Source organism: Betta splendens, chromosome 24 (genome assembly GCF_900634795.4).
Source record: "Betta splendens chromosome 24, fBetSpl5.4, whole genome shotgun sequence".
NCBI lineage: Eukaryota > Metazoa > Chordata > Actinopteri > Anabantiformes > Osphronemidae > Betta > Betta splendens.
This window is the reverse complement of record NC_040901.2, coordinates 8,757,454-8,775,110: the sequence shown is the minus strand read 5'-3', so window position 1 is coordinate 8,775,110 and position 17,657 is coordinate 8,757,454. Positions and strand designations below refer to the sequence as shown.

The 17,657-nt window shown below is 46.2% G+C and overlaps 1 protein-coding gene and 1 long non-coding RNA gene across 4 annotated transcripts in view; one reads left to right on the top strand and one right to left on the bottom strand.

Annotated features, from left to right (window-relative positions):
- Positions 1–17,657, top strand: part of LOC114850156 (uncharacterized) — a 51,108-nt gene that overhangs the window by 12,957 nt on the left and 20,494 nt on the right. The gene's annotated exons all lie outside the window — the stretch shown is intronic.
- The window catches only part of prox1a (prospero homeobox 1a), a 33,046-nt gene continuing 16,579 nt past the window's right edge, over positions 1,191–17,657 (bottom strand). For all 3 annotated transcript variants that reach the window (XM_041069405.2, XM_029142151.3, XM_029142150.3), the window contains exons 4-5: positions 16,023–16,217; positions 1,191–5,864 (exon numbers count right to left, since the gene is read on the bottom strand). In XM_041069405.2, coding sequence (XP_040925339.1) covers positions 5,679–5,864; positions 16,023–16,217 — 381 coding nt within the window. In that variant the 3' untranslated portion in view covers positions 1,191–5,678. The remainder of the gene's footprint in view (positions 5,865–16,022; positions 16,218–17,657) is intronic.

Genomic DNA, 17,657 nt, shown 5'->3' with positions numbered 1-17,657 from the left:
CACACACACACACACACACACACACACACACACACACACACACACACACACACACACACACACACACACACACACACACACTGCACTGTAGCAGACACATGCACACATCACATCTGTGCTTTCTACTTCCAGTGTGTGTGCGTGTGTGTGTGTGTGTGTGATGGAGAAAGTGAGAGAGTGAGTCTTCAGATGTAGCGACAGATGGTATTTGATTACAGAGCAGACGGTCGGTGTTGTACAAAGATGCTGTCTCAGCCCTACCTAAGGAGCTGTAGCCTCCGGTTAAGGCAAGTGGAGGGAGGCAGGGAAATGAAACATGGGAGGGGGAGAAAAAAAAAGAATAAAAGCAAGCAAGCAAGAAAGACACAAAAGAAGCAACTCCAAAAATGAGCATCAAAGCAAAACAAGTGAAAAGCAGTGAGGCAAGAACAAAAGGAAGAAAAGGAACAGGGCAGCGTGCGGGCATGGTGGAAAGTACAACTGAGGTCATATGAAGACTGCTAAATGACACACCAGAACTCTTTTTAAAGGTAGAAAAGAAAGTCAACAATTAAATGGATAAAAGACGCCTCAAGCATTTTCTTTTAATATGTTGGATTAAAATCTTAAGTGTAGTTTTGCTGCTTTTTGAATGAAGAGACTTTTGTTTTAGAAAGAAAGGCAGCTATACACGCCAAGTACAGTTTATAGATGATTATATTAATACTCAGGACGTCTGATCAATAATTTTAATGATTTAATTCATCGTTGTACTTTCATCATATTTTGATTCAAGCATTTATTAATTTGTTGATAAAAACACTGTTTAATACTTACAACCTATTTTGGTGGTGTTATTGTTCTGCGTATGTTTGAGAAACTACAAGTTTGCATGTTTTCATGAGCGTGATGATTGTTGCATTTAGCCTGATGAGGCAGCATCTGCAGTGCGTGGAGCCTGTGGAGAGGCTGGCGCTGTGTAGTCAAACCTGTCATTAGTGCGTGGAATCATGTAAAGAGCCGAGCTGCAATAAGTCAAAGTGGACACAGTTTGTAGTAACACGGTGTTAATTAAAGTGAATAAACCACAGGAGTGATACGTGATCTTTGAGTTACACGTATATCAATTCATTTCAACAAAGAACATATTTTTATTGTGCTCGAAGTATGTGAACCCTGAAATTTAAAAATAATCACAAGCAGACAAGCTGTACTGTATTTTTCATTTTTATTTTCATTTTTATTCATTTTGCACAAGCTTGCATATATACTGCACATACATTCAGTTCATTGAGGGTGAAGGCACGAAAGGCAATTTGACTACTAGTTTTTGGGCTGGACCAAAGCAATACAGGGGAGAAATATGAAGAAAAATACAAAACTGCTTCAAACTATTTTCAGGTCTCAAGCCCACCCTCTGCATGGTTCGGGAACAAAACAATAACAAAGTTGTATTTCACCTCCTTTATCTGCCAAGTTCTCCCTTTTTGAATTTCCTCAGAGTATTACTAGAGCTTTTTTTTTTTTAAATAAATTTTAGGTTAACGTATTTAGGTTGGTTCTAAGAATGATGAAATGCAGTACAGCCTTCCCTGTTTTAAAAGCCAAAGAAAACAACATCAAATAAATTAGGATAAATTAAACCAATAAATTACACAAAATCTGCAAGACAAATAGACAGCAATAACAGAAAAAAGCAGCCATGTCATGAATTTTATTTTACAATGTGTGTAATGATTCAGACTGCATTTAAAACATGGCTGTTCCAGTTTTCCAGTTGGAATTACTGCACTAGAATTGAATATTAATGTCATACAAAAAGCATCAACACTATTTACATAACATATTGCTAAGTTATACAAAGGCAGTATTTATCACCGTAAGTCCACATCATTGTTATTTACAATAAAGGAGCAATGTAATAATAATAATCATAATAATAAAAAAAGAATTACTATTGAAAGCCTCAAGAAACAAAACCCCTTTCAACCAGGTCAAAAAAAACACATCAGAGGAAATTATCACAACACACACACACACACACACACACACACACACACACACACACACACCAAACACATGATGCCAACGCTTAATGAGAATCATTTACATGTCAGGATGGTACTCCCATGGGCGGGGGAGGGGCCACAGTGTTGAGAATTGTGTCACTCACTGGTTCACAGGTTCTCATAATCGGTCTTTTCTCTCGTGCAGACACACACACACACACACACACACACACACACACACACACACACACACACACACACACACACACAATGCAAAGTGTATGGAAATTCCACAAAAGTCCAAAGGTTTCCCAACCAGATAAAAAAGGGTACATATAACGTTTGTGTGTCTGCAGTTTCTCTGTTTTTTAAGTGTTACTGTATAACGTGTGCCCACTTCAATGACACTGGCTGTCCTGTCTCTTTGTCGGGTCAGATCCAGAGCCATGTCAGTGCTAGCCTGCCCTCGTTTTTGGACGAGACCTGGTCCTTAGGTTGCCAACTGGCCGCTCTGTGACATCATCATTACCCAACTACCGGTACAAGCCTGACGCACCATTCTGTCAGCAAAAATTAAACTAACGGATGCTGGTGCAACTTCAAGGGCTCTGCCGACGGGACACAGACCCCTGTTAAAGGCATGATAAGGAAAAACAAGAACTTTCCTTTGTGGGCTTGTAGACGAGTGGTCAGTCCAATTGGAGACCCCAGGTCGCGTGTCTTTTTCCACTCATTTTTCTCCCCCGTCCTTCGATCACTCTGTGATAATAGAAAAAACTGTACAGCTATATTTGTTTCACCCTGACAGTATTCATACACTAGCAACAACATCTCATACTCAAAATGAATTCCAAGTTTATATTTCTGATCTCAAGAAGACAGCCATTCAACGTAACACAAAAGGATGAAGAAACTAAAAGGAAACTGGTCACAAAACCTTCAAAACCTACAACTATTGCTCCTAGTCTACCAACAAGTCACTTTTCCAGAATACAAATTTAAACAAAACTGCCACTAAGATGTCTTTTATGAAACCATAGCTAACAGTGCCTTTCAGAGAACTTCCACTACAGTATATATTTTTCCCATAGATTTATATTTTACAATTCTTAAAAAAGGCTATATATATATATGTATTTCAGTAATGTTACTTAAAAAAAATCAAACAACCCCAGGAAAGGAAAACCTGGCAAAAATATTTTCAACACAATATTATATTAGGGTTGCTAATTTTTTTGTGCACGTTATCCTGAATTAATCTTTTAGGCGCAGGACCTGTTTAACTTCAGGGCAGGGTGGCAGGAAGGGGGAGCGTTGGGAGTGATAATAATCTGTGCATCAGATAAAAGCGTCCTTTCCTTTTTCTTTTGTTTGTGGCACTTTGCACCCCCTGGCTGGTGCTTTGAGACTTTGAGACACACAGGGCCTTGCCCGTCCTGCAGTGAGAAAGGTTTCCCACTCTCTCTCTCAGGGCTTCGGATCTTAAGAAGAACACTGAGAGGAGGGACATAATGAAGGGAGTAACTCTCTGTCTTTCTCTGCCTCCTTTTGTCAAACGCTTTGTCCTGCTTAGACAAGTCAGCAGGTTAAGCAACCTGCTCCTTTTGATCCTTTGTGAGAAGCGCGCGCGCGCACACACACACACACACACACACACACACACACACACACACACACACACACACACACACACACATACACACACACTGTAATGTCCAAGGTGAGATCAACAACTAGCTGGCACCCACTCTACACTAGTGTTCAAGTCTTGCCATTTCATCAAACTTACCTCATGGAAAGGGCAGCTAAGACTAACTACTTAAAAATGTCAGAAATCCTGAGAGGGCAGAATTAACGAAACACAAGATACACACGTGGAACTCAAGCGGAACGTCTGGGATTTGCTGTAGGATCTCGGCCAACAGTGAAAGGAATGACGCTTAATAATCTGGGCAGCGTGGCTCCAACAAACGCACACGTTGGCTGTTAAAAGCTGCCAGGACGGGACGGCGGGACAGAGCGCAGGGATTCAGGTGCGCGTTGCTCCTCGCTCTGTGCCTTTGTCCCAGCTCTTTGTAGTGCTGAGAGCTTCTCCATCTACCCCTGGGGTGAGTGCTCACCTCCGACCTTGTATTGTTGCATTGAGAGAGGCGCTAGATCACTCAAAGGCAGGTGAGCGCGCAGGGAAGGAGCAGTGTGTGCTGTTTGTGGGGGAAGTTCCACTTGAAGCAAAATTAGCTGTTTCAGTTTATTTTCACCTCGCTCTGCCCTTCTTGAATTACTCTCCTCTGTGTGATTCTTTTATTTGTGTCTTCAATATTCAGCACCTACAGAACAGTGCCGCCATTTTTTTGACATATTCAAGTATCAACTGTGGTTAAAATTACTTCATAGTGTAACTTGCACCTTATATCGGCTAATTGCAATTCAAGCTTTATAAACAGGCTGAGTTCATATAATATGAGCTAATTAGTGAACAGTGCATTAAAAGGCTGAGTTGTGTATTTCATAGCTAAACCGTAACGTATGTTGTGGGAGTACTTCAGTAAGCACAGCTGGAATGGCCATGGAAATGCTCACACTTCTGCATACGTCTAGATTTCTGCCGCCTAACTCCTTTTCCAGCTGCTACTGGTCCTGTGAATGGAAGCTAATCACTCTGACGGCCTCCTAATTAAATCCCCAAATCAGAACACACCCCAAGACTCAACGCCTCGGAGTCTGAGCACCACAATAACAAAAGTCCACTTCAGAAATGGACCAAAACAAGAGTAGGAAGAAGGATGGGAAATATGGGCAAAATATTTCAGAATCTAAACTTTTTATAATATTAATAGCAATAATTTATTTTTTTCTGCAATGGCATCAAGGGACAAACATATCTCTAAATGCCAACCTTCAGCAAGCAGTTATGACAAATAATAATATTCATAAACAACAATAATAATCATCAAAATAACAATATATATACCCAATAAACACAATGTCCCACTTGCAGGAAAAACACACTTCAAAACATGGTAGAGATCAGTAGCTATTTAAAACTAGGCCAAGTTCCACAGACCAGTACGGACCAGTATCCCAAGTCAAACTTAGTCCAGTCAATAACCTCACTAGGCCTTGTTTGTGTGTGTGACTGTTCTGTTAGGGATATCTTCAGTTCCACAGTCTATTGAGCACCCAGTTTGTGGGGACAGTTCATTTGGGTACTGGATTGGAAGAGCATCCCTCGGTGCCAAGAGTAAAGTGTTCAAGGAACCCAGCCTATGTTCTAGTAGTGTTAATTGGAGCTCCTTCTTAGACTTAGTGTCCATCATATAACAGGCCAAAGTAGCTGAGGGTTCACACAGTCCAAAAACACCCACTAAAATTAGAGTCTCTTCAGTTCCCCAGAGTCATAGAAATAAACAAAACAAATAATATCCATCATGATAATTATCATATAAGAACAACAACACAATAGCAAAGCCTTTTTAGGAACCGCCACAGAGGCTTCGGATTGGGAATGCTACTTCATAACTTTCATACAGTCAAAGAAATTAAAAAAATTAAAAACAAGAAATCAAAACTAATGTCGGGGAAAATGGAATAAACAAAAGATAAAATCAGTGCTATCAAAGCAATTCTATCAAATCAGAGAGTATTTGTTTTTAGAAAAGCACAAAGCGTCGAGCGAGGAGGAGAGGGAATTTACTCGTGTAGAAGCTCTTGGAGACAGTTGGGGGACTTGAAGATTTCAGGGACCTCGCTGTCCAGTTTGCAGATGACCTTGTAGATGGCCTTCTTCCAGGATGGGTCCAGGTCTTTGCCGGCCACGATGGCATTGAAGAATTCTCTGAGTGTGATTTCAGCCACCTCCAGGAAGCGATCGGGAACCTTAACATAGATGAAAGAAAAGAACTGATTATTCACTGACTAATTTTATAAGTGCTCTTTATTAAGATTTGCCATTTTGGGAAGGGGGTGGCTCAAATCTAGAAAGTCAAAGACAGCTGTGTATCCTTCTTGTACCAGATTAGACTGTGGTCTAATATAGAATGAAACTATTGGAAATGTGCTTCCAGGAAACCTTGTACACCCTTATTATCCTCAACGAATGTTTGGATTTACACAGCGGGTGTAAAACAATAAATCTCCTGTCTCTTAAACGTCTACTTCCTAAATCCAATTGAGGTATCGCCTCGAGAAAAGTCACTTCTTGTGGCTGCTCAGGTTTCTCACACCTCCGACTTCCCTCCCCACAACGCCGGCGAGCGTGACATCTTTATGAGTCCCACTGTAAATCTGTGAGCGAACGAGCGGAGCGAAGAGCGGTGGAGAGGTGCTGGCGATAGAGGAAGTACTAAATGCTTTGGGAACGGGGAGACACGCTGCCTCTTTAGTGTCCCTGACAGCAGCGCTCACCAACACCATGGAGATGATTAGTCTGGCAAAGATCTGTGACACCTTCCCCTAAGCCAACACTCTGTCACACGCACACGTCCATGCAGGCGTGAGCACGCACACACCAGTGCACACACCTCTATGTGCCAAGAAGATGACACATCCTGTACTGTGACAGAGCTCTACCCAATACTGGCAAAACACACACACACACACACACACACACACACACACACACACACACACACACACACACACACACACACACACACACACACACACACACACACACACACACACACCCCGGCTGGATTCCTTAACTCAAAGCTCCAGGGCAACACGGCCTTCAGGGGTCACCTGCTTGGATAATGCTGACTGTCTACCTGCTTACCCCCCTTGATGCCCACACACACACACACACACACACACACACACACACACACACACACACACACACACACACACACACACACACACACACACACACACACACACCATGTGTGCAGGCAGGCCTCTTCACACACACAAATACACACTTATAGGCACACGGGACGGCCGGCCACCCCCCTCGGGGTGATGAATGCAGGCTAAGATGGCCCTGCGTCTGGCGTGTGAGTGTGTGCATATCTCTACCCCGGCTCGCTCAAGTTAAATTGTCGGTTGCGATTAAGAAGCTTGTGAGCTTTATGTGTGCACGTGTTTGTCACAGAGAGAGAAGAGAGAGCGAGAGAGAGAGAGAGCGCTAACCCATTTCCCCAAATACTGAACTCCCCACTGGTGGGATAGAAGTGGATTGTCTGTGAAACACTGGCACAATGACCCCAGCGTGAGGCCAGCTCTGTACAGTATGCTTTGTATGGAAGTGTGTGTGCCTGCATGTGTGTGGGCATGCGCACACTTTTCCCAAAAGACCTCTCTAACGGGCCGGTGCAGCGCAACGCCCTAGCCATTAGATGCAGGGAGTGCCGCATTACTAAGAATATTCCTGCATGGAATTTCTCCTGACGTTTTGACTATAAAAGGACAGCAAAACGCTGACTGCAAGGAGAAAGCAATGTCAAGGAGAAAAGGGTATTGGTATTTCAGATCCTCTTGACTGAGAGAGCGAGAGAGTGAGCACGGGAGGGAGGGAGGGAGATGTTGCGAGAAGGAGGGGCCGAGAAGAGTCTAAGGAGAGAGAGCGCAGCCACAGTAGAGAGGGAGTTATTCCTGTCCCACAAGCTTTTGTTTTGCGAGTATGTGTGAGTTGTGCCTGTGAGGGAGCTGCCTCCTGACCAGCAGTGAGCCTTAACTGTTTAACCCCCCCTGCCTCCCCGCGTCGTCCCACTCGATCCCCCGCCACTCCCCCCCTTCATCGCTCGCTCTCTAGGGTCAGCTGTTGGGCCTTTGTTCCAGAGGCATTGTGGGGGATTATCCAGTGTGGCCGTTCATTCGCTCGGCTGTCCGGTAAATGGGGCCAATCGCGTGGCTCACAATCCTTCATACATATTTCATAGGGCTTTTTAACAACTTCTCAGCAGAGCCCAAAATTAAAGGACAGATGTACAAAGAGGGGAGGAAGGAGGGAGGGAGCATATAGAGAAAGGGAGAAGTGTGTGTGTGTGTGTGTGTGTGTGTGAGAGAGGAGTGATGCCTGGAAAAGGCAAACAAGGTGACTGAGAGCATGCCCACTAGACCGATGCTTGTCTCACTCAGTATTATTAGTAGTAGGGTTATTAGAAAGCATCTAAAAATGCTGCTTCATCACTTTGTACCAATGGATAAAACGGACACTTTGGACAAAACGACATAATCAGTCTTTCATGGCAGTTAGTTTAGTAAGATAACTTTCATTTATATATTTTTTCTAATTACCTTGATGTGAACTTTTGGAGTTAAAATGTGTGTGGACACATGTTGTTTGTACACATTAGCAGTACTGTCACATTTAGCTGCCACACAGTCGACGGTGTCTGAGTGAAAGCTGCGCCCACTGTCTGACAATTTCAAGGTTTTGTTCCGACAGAAGGTGCGAGGAAGACGGATAGGGGTGTGGGTGGGGTAAATTATCTTTGCTCCGGCCCCTGTGTAACACAATACGCATGGAGCAAGACGCAAAGAAGCAGGAAAATCAGCGCAGGTGAAAGCAGCTCGCAGATACACACATTTCATTATCCTGTGTGTTGGGTAAATACCAATCAGCGAGACAGAGGGGGAGTTCTCTGACAGCAATGAGGCAGTTAATCACTCTCATTTACTGAGTCCCCTCTCCACCCCGCAACTCTCTCCCCCATTCTCTCCACCTCTTTCCATCTCCCTCTCTCGTGACAGGTTGCTTTGAGACAGAAGGATAAGCTCTTTTTCAGAGAGAGGGAATCGGATTTCCTGCTTTTTGATGAGATAATAAAATATGACAGAGGACAATAGGAGCCTGTGGACAGCTTGCAGGGAGCTATTCACTCCAGTGGCGGCCCCCCGTCTTAAGACTGCTTAGACAAACGTTTCTAAAGGTAGCCAGAGGCCCAAGCCTCTCGGATGAGGGCTACTGTTACACACGCCGCGTGCAAGTGCATGTGTGTATGTCTTGTGCATGTGTTCCGGTTAAAGCCTGAGAAATCTCCTCTCCCCCCCGTGACTCATGGCTGGCTGTTTGTTTGGCCGGCGTGTTTCTGTCCCTTGCTTTTGGGAACTGTCAGGAGATGTATTGCACCTTCTATTTGCACAGCGCTGGCCAAACAAGACGAGACCCTGGAAGATAAGGCTGTGTGTGCGAGTGAGTGTGTGTGCGCTCACAAGCTGCAGCCTTGAAGGATGAAATGCAGGGACAGAACATTAGCCCCTGATGCCAGACAGGTTAATTCTTAACCCTAGATCGGCCTGGGAATACCAACACTTCCCATGCTTTTCAGCCATTGTATGTTGTGAGAGTTTGGGATGTTAAAGATTTTAGTGTCTTAAGTCCCTGATCTTAAGTGTGCACCAATTTTCCTGACTCCTCCCACGTTAGTTTAAAAGGAAGCTCTGAACGGCCTGTGACATTTCACTGAGTCAAGCCAGAGCTTCCCCAACCTCGAACGCACTGTCACACACGGGCCCCTATTCTCACATATCTGCTCCAATCAGTAATCTACAAAGGCCTCGATAAGCCCTTGGTCCACACTGTCACTTTAGGCAAACACAACCCCTGTACCCTTTCTTCCTACCCCTCGTTGCACTTGTCCCCAACCCCCTCTCTAGCTGATAGGATTGTGCCATAACTGGAGAGTCCAGCCAACTGGGAAAAGATGGCACAAAGTCACAGTGGACCCTCGGCCTTTCGTCAGTCTGTCAAGTTCTTAATTTTCTTAGCTTTTCAGATTTCAAGCTTCCTGGATACTTTTCAGTGGGTCTCATCTGTAATTTGTGAAGTGTGGATCACTCCTACTGGGACGGGAAGCGGTCCTTAAAGCTGAGCAAACACCAGCCACCCTCACTCCACTGATAGCCTTGAGAACATGGAGCCTTGAGGGGCTGTGTGTCTGTGTGTCTGTGTGTGTGTGTGTGTGTGTGTGTGTGTGTGTGTGTGTGTGTGTGTGTGTGTGTGTGTGTGTGTGTGTGTGTGTCTTGTTGTTTGGTGTGGACATGTTTGAGCCTGAGCACTAGCGTCACATGGGCTCTTCTCAAGGTGCACCTCTGCAGAGGAGTCAAGGACAGGACAGGGTCAAAGATGAAGTCGCTTTCTTTTCCATCTTCCTTGCGTCTCCCTTATATTTTCTAATTCCCCGCCCTTAGGCGTATGCTCAGACTGAATATTTGTGTCATAGCGGGGCTACTTGACATCTCTTTCCTCACAGTTCAGCTCTTGTTTAGATAATTAAAAATTCATTGCCTTTCACTTGTATAGTGGACTTAGGCTGACATCTAAATGAGATGGGGGAGCTGTAAGGGGGCCCCTGGAGGTCAGGAAGTCAGTGCGGCTGACGGGGACCGAAAAAGCAGGAGGCAGAAGGAAAAGAAAGGAGCAAGGGAGTCTGGAAGATAGGAACAGGACATCTGGAGAGGAGGAGAACCGAGGAGGGAGGGAGGGGAAGAATAAAGGGGTAGGAGGAAGGAGGGTGTGGGTGGGTGGACAAACAATAAAAGATGGAGAGCAAGGCATGGCAGCAAAAGAGGGAGGCTGGAAGATGGATGGATGGGTAGAGGGAGATAGGATGGAAGGGCAACAAGAAGAGATGGCAGGAGAAAAAAGAAAAATAAACTGCAGATTGGTTTGAAGGAGGGAGAGTTTGGAATCAGCGGGGGAGGTGGGAGGTGTGTGTGTGTGAGTGTGGAGATGGGGGGGTTGCTTTGACACATCTGCAGTTCTGATGCACGCCCTGGTCATTTTGGCATGAGTCCCTTTGCCACGCTTCATTAGTCTCACACACACTCACACACACACACACACACACACACACACACACACACACACACACACACACACACACACACACACACACACACACACGATTGGAGACCAAAACGGTCCAGAAATAATGACATAATCAGCAGCTGTGCCACAAAGCAGCCTGCTCCTCACAAGGTGACCAGGGACAGAAGAAGGAGGGAGGGAAGGGAAGAAGAAGTGGAGAGGAACGGGGGGAGGGGGGGAGAAGCATGTGTTGGACCAGCACAGTCAGATGATGCTGGTGTGTGAGGGCAGGTGAGAAAAGGCGCAAGGGGAGCATGTAGTTCTTTATGTTTAAGTGCTTCCTCGCTACCCCTGGTGCTCTATGCAGCTCTGGTCATTTAATCAGTGCACAGATTAAAGTGTCTTATTCTCACCCGCACACGTAAAAGTACAGACACACACCACAGAGTGAATTAAAGACCTGTTGGGCTTTTTCTAACTGAGGCGTTTAATTAATGTCTTTTTCTGTTCATGGAGAAGCAGACGATCTCCTAATTCTACCTCTTAAGAATATTAAAAAGCCTCATGATATGTTAATACTGACATTGATGACATGATTTTCAATAAAGGTTTTTTATGGTGGTGTATGTGTGCACACAGGTTCTGCAAAGGTATTTATGACAAATACATGCACAGAAAGGAAGATTTGTTGTGATTAGATCTTTTCTCAATGGGGTAAGCGGAGGCCGAGGGGAGGTATGTGAGCGTGGTGTTGACATAGACCCACTGGCAAATTGTATCGGTTGTATTTTTGGCAGCTCTGATCCTAAATCTATACGGCCAGCTTTTCATCTCACTCCCTCCATCTTCTACCTCTTTTCGTCTTCAATCGTTCTTCAAAGAGCGCCCTCGGGCCCTTTAGTTAAAACACAGCACCTGGCTGCAAGTGTGTGCAAGTGCCCATGTACTGTGTGTGTTTGTACATGTGTCCTTGCGTGTTGGTTTGCATGTCCAGCGTAATTGCTCTTAGCTCAGCGGCACCGGCGAGAGGCACCAGAAATGACCAAGAACTGAGGATGTGTATGACAGGGAGGGGAGAAAGGAGGAGAAAACAGACATTAGCCTCTCTGAGTGGAGAACAAATGGAACCCCGAGAGGGACATGAAGAGGAGGAACGAGGGAGAGAGGGGGGAAGGAGAGGTGAAACACACAATGCTATGGGGCATGGCGGTTGGACAGACAGCATCTGCTCTCAGCTCTCTGTGGCTCTAGTAATGGATGGAGACACCGAGGAACGCAGGAAGGAGGCGGATGGAGGGACGCAGGAGGAAAAGCAGGAAAAAAAAGGGGACACGACCAGAAATGTTCTGTCTTTATTTGGTCAATTTCAAATTAAAACTGGGTGGACAGTTACGCGGCATTATCGATTCAAACGGAGAGATGACAGACGGGTGGGGGGACAAAAGGGAAGGAGACAAAAGCAGTGACACGTCTTTCTAAAAGGAGAAAGAACAGCTGATAAGGGTGGACACATGATACCTGTGTGGGTGTGTGTGTGCTCACCACTTTCGCCTTTACTCCTCCCTCACACAGAGATCATAGGGGCTCCTCCTGAGGAGTGGTCACTGACAGAGGAAACTTGAACTGATGTGTCTTGCAGAAATCGGAGAGTTTCCCAGAGCCCATTATAAATCTCCCTTTTAATCAAGGCCGCACCTCTTTTCCCTGCTGTCTCTAACACGTTATCAGGTCACACACATTCCTGTCTTATGAAAGATGATGTGTGTTGTCATTGCGGGTTCAAAGACGCACAGAGGGGGCTCCAGAGTAAAAAGAAAAGGACATGAAGCGAGAATTTTCACTTGAGTCCTCACATGAAAGCGCTGTTCGCTCAAAGTCAAGGCTTTGGGAGGCCGGGTGTGCTTCGGAAGACTTTGATGGTGACGGACGGAGTGAATGAGAAGCGGAGAAGAAAGAGAAGAGAGGGGATCAGGAGGGGGGCTGAGAAAAGAGGAAAGTAGAGCCGGGGTCTAGGTAATTAACGGCAAGCTCTTTAATTACTGCTGGTGTTCATTGTGCCAGAAGGAATGTGACAATTATGCCATTAAAACTTCCTAATGGGAGGAAAAAGCGAGGGAGAATGGGGGAGGGGGGGGGTGACGGAAGACATGCAAAAGAGGAGGATGAAAGAATGAAAGGAGAGAGGCAACAGAAGGAAGAGAGAACGTCGAGTGTGTGAGTGAGGGAGGAGGGATATGAAAGGAAAAAAGGGGAAACAATCATGACAAAGAGGAGCTGGGAGGGAGATGGGGAGCGTATTAGGCCAGCACAGTGACAGAGCAGATTAGCATCAAACAAGAAAGGCCACAGACGTGTGTGTGTGCATGTGTGTGAGCGCTGAAACAGAGGACATATTCATTCCAAAGACGCCACCAAGGTGGATGGAACTTTGATGATGCAGAATCTGGCAAAGGGAAAACTCAGTGTGTCAGTGTGTGTGTGTGTGTGTGTGTGTGTGTGTGTGTGTGTGTGTGTGTGCTGAATCTGCGTAGGCTCCTGTTTCAAGTGGTGGTGCAGGCAGGTAGGGGAGGAAGAGGAGGAGGAGGAGGAGGTGGAGGAGAAAGGGGAGAGATCCACAGAAAAGGGCCTTGGGGGCATCCTGATACACATCCAGTACATTTCCATCTCCACATTACCTCTATGAGTCACGCACACACACACCACACGCACATATAAGACGGGAAAACATAACAAATGTGTCCGTGCGCATATATAATACACACAAACACGCCATTCCCACACAAACATCAAACAGCAGAAAAACACACATCCCACGCACCCGCACTCACAAACACATACGGTCAAACACACAAATAACACCCACACACACTTTCAAAAATCCACACACAAACACGCAGAGTCTTCGCACTCACCAAGGCGGTTGGTTTGTCAGGGGGGTTAGAATTTGCATGGCTGGGCAAATTTTCCTTGTGCTAAACTCTAATCAGCTCCTGTATCTCTCAGACACCTGCCCTGCAAAAAAACCTTAATATGCAAAACACCTTCCCTCCCTCCGCCGCCCTCGACACCCCCCCCTCCACCCGCTACTGCAGCTCCTCGGCCAACAGAAGACTTATTCACCTGGCCTCTCTCACTCTTTTCCTCTGTGTCTGTCTTCTTGCAAATTTTCACATTTATGTATGCAAATAGGCTGTTCCCCTTAAGCCTGTTCAACAGCAGCTTCCTGGTGCTGGGAGAAGAATGACAGTCCTGTGTAAGGTCTTACAGGGAATTCACAGTTCAGAAAGAAGGGGTTTGTAAAGATGGTACCGCCGGGCAGGTACGGCGTATTCACCAGGTGCTGCGTGCAGGCCTATTCTGGGATTTGCAAACTCGGTGCCTAGAGGTTTTCACGCTCATGCCGTAGCGGCCAGTTACGTGAGTCAGTCACGCAAGCTCGTCCAAGAATTTTTAAAAACTTAATGCAAAGATATGCACTTTAAATGAATCAGCTGCTCTGCAAGATGAGCCTCGTGAAATTGGATTTTCACCATAAGATGATGATTAAAAAGTTTTAATTCAAAATATGTTTTTTTTAGCTTTTAAAAAAGTCATAACCTCAAATCTCAAGTGCATCAATGTTAAGATGTGTATGCGTTTCTTAAAATTTTATCCAAACTTCTGAAATGATTATTTACTACATAAAAAGATATTGGTTAAGGATGGTAGACGTCTTATTTGACCAGCAACAGACCTATAACAACAGAACATTGCTGCTTTACTGGCTGAGACTTCTATTCCTGTCGTATGTGAGGTTTACCATAAGCTGATAAGAATTTGATATGAAAACAGAAACAAGGTCCTGGATGAAAAACAAGCATCAGTTCATGGATCAGCTTCTTTTAATTGCATTTATACTTTAGCATCAGCTGCAACCATTCAGTGTGTACTGCATGATATTTAACCAGATAATGTAGGCAAAAGATCATTTGAAGTGTACGTCCCAGCCACAAAACAAATAATTCCTGAACAGGTCACGAGCAGCTAAACATCAATTTGTTCCTTTGCTTTGATGGACTTTTGGACCTTGTCTATAAAAGTGCTTCTGCCAGTGTCTTTCAGAGCCTCCCTTAGGAGGCTTGAAGATGGATGTAGGGAAGTGAGTGTGTGTGTGTGTGTGTGAGAGTGTGTGTGTGTGTGTGTTTGTGTGTGTTTGGGTGCACAGAGGAGTCCCAGTGGACAAATAACAGACAGAGAAAGACAGAAGAAACAGAGAGAAAGCGAGTGAAGCACTTTAAATGTGAGCACTTGCAAAACTCCCACTGCTCGAACGGGCACGTCATCGCTTTCCCCGTCTCCTTCTACACTCCTTTGCTCCTTTCCGTCATATCCTCCCTTCCTCGTTTTCTCCTTTGTCTCCAAGCTCTCACTCCCGTATCTATCCATCTCTCTCCCCCCTCTTTCTCTCCCCTTCCTCTCACTAAACAGTGGGACGCTTAACCTTGATAACAGTGAGATCCCCCCCCCCCCCAAAGTGACACACACACACACACACACACACACACACACACACACACACACACACACGCACGCACACACTGGAGAAGTGCTTTGCCAGCATGCCAGGCCGGTCCAAGGGACGGCTGTACCCTTCGAGGTGAACAGGACACTGGGAAATGCAGCAACAACAAAACACGCACACACATCCCTCTATCAAGTACACACACCCAGATCACTCCAGGTCCTTCTTAACACAAGCCTTTTAAAGGTCTATTGTCAGCTGACATTGAGAGAGCACTGGCAATCCTGAAACACACACACACACACACACACACACACACACACACACACACACACACACACACACACACACACACACACACACACACACACACACACACACACACACGAGGTGGCAAAAGGAGAAGTGTGGAAAAAATTAAACATGCTAAAGGTGAAGTTGCCTGCCGAGAATTTATGGTTACAATGCGCTGGAAGACAGTCACACGCACATAAACACCTCACTACGCGTGATAGGTAAATGAGCGGAGGGGAAGTAGAGTGTCGCCTCGCAAACGAGACGCACACGCACAACCACTAAGGGGAAATCAACAGTGAGGAAGAGGCTACGTGAGCGAGCGAGGCGTCTGAGGTTCCTTCCTCATTAGAGGAGTTCTTCACTTCTCTCTGTGACTGAAGCCTCTCGTGCAGACTTTAGAGTAATGGATATTTTGTGTCCAGTAAAAAAGTTCAAAGAGTGTAATTCAGATCACTTTAGAGCATGTGTTTTGGGATGTGTTTACCTCAAAGTCATTGGCCTTGTTGTAGTGCATGTTTAAGGCTCGGAAGAGCTCGCAGTCGCGGCTGACGCTCAGCTCCTCCACTCCAGTGACTCCGTCGTTGATGGCCTGCCGGGCGAACTTCTCCATCTGGATGTAGTAGAACTCCCTGAAGTTGCTGAACCACTTGATGAGCTGGGAGGTGATGCAGCGGTTGAACTGGAAGGAGAGATTACGGGGAGTTAGCAACATTCACGGCTGTCAGCCGGCGCGGTTTCACCGCGAGGCGCGACTGGAAATCCATGTGGCCCATCGGCGAGCGCGCAGGAGGGAAGACTGTGTGGCTAAAGCTTATTAAGCCGCCGGATTTGAGCACGAGAGAGGAGAACAAGTGTAAGACAGCGAGTCGTGTCACATCAGGGATTTGAGGCTTGAGGCGATGACTTGTAAAGAGCGGGAAGGAACCAAAAGAAAAAGATGAAAGACGAGAGCGAGAGAACAGATCAGTGACTGAGGGAAGATAATAGAGACATTAAGAAAGACAGCAAGCGCAGGGAGGGGTGCGGGGCTAAAGATACTGAGAGAGAGAGAGTGAGGGAGGTTGTGTGTGGTTCATCTTCCCCACTGGGACCGTCGCTCCCCCCTATCATAACCCTGAGAGTGGAGGGAGAGGTGGGGGGGGGGTCGACCGCAAACACATAATTGACCAGAAAAACGATTAAGTCATCATCTGAAGCGCCCCGGCCCGCAGGGGGCTCAAACATGTACTTAACCCCGTTCACCAATTACACCCTGATTCTCTTCCCCTCGCCGCACCTCACTACCAGCAAGAATGGAGTTGAAAAAGAGCGAAACAAAGAAAGGGAGCGAAAGAAGAGCTGCAGAGAAGGGTATGGCTATCTGATCTGTGCCGCTTGGCTGGATTCAATAGGGCGAAGTAAACCCATTAAGACCTTTCCACCAGTCCCGGCTCGTTTTCCGCCTGGTCTCAGCAGTAAAAACACGCTGTCTAAACATCCAGGCTCCGAGATAAGGAGCTCTGGGGTTCAGGGTGGTGGGCCGGGGCAGTCGCCTTAACAGAACCCAGTCAGTGCTCAGCGCCGACCCCTTAAAACCTGCACATAACACTTGTACTGCTCACAGATTCAGAATTCGGCCTTGTGAAAACTTGATATCCCCAAGCATCACCCCCAGCCCCTAGTCAACGTACACACACACACGCACACGCGCACACACACACACACACACACAGGCCTTCCCTCCTCCCTCCCCTCTGCTCTTTTTGTGGTGCTGGAAGAATGGGGGGACAAAACGCTACTAAACGCTGAGCGGACTGCTCGCTGGGGAGGCAGAACGGTTTTGACATGGAGATTAGGCTCTGGCTATTGTTCGACAACACACAGACACACACAAACATGTGTGCACGCTCCTCGCGATCCGGGATGGCAGGCGCACACACACACGCACACACGCACACACACACACACACACACACACACACACACACACACACACACACACACACACACACACACACACACACACACACACACACACACAGAGAGAGCGAAGGGCGAGGCGACAGGCAGAGGAGTTGTCAAATCAGAGGAGGTGAGGTAGTCGCACCCCGGAAGGATAGAGGGCCGTGCCTTACTGGAA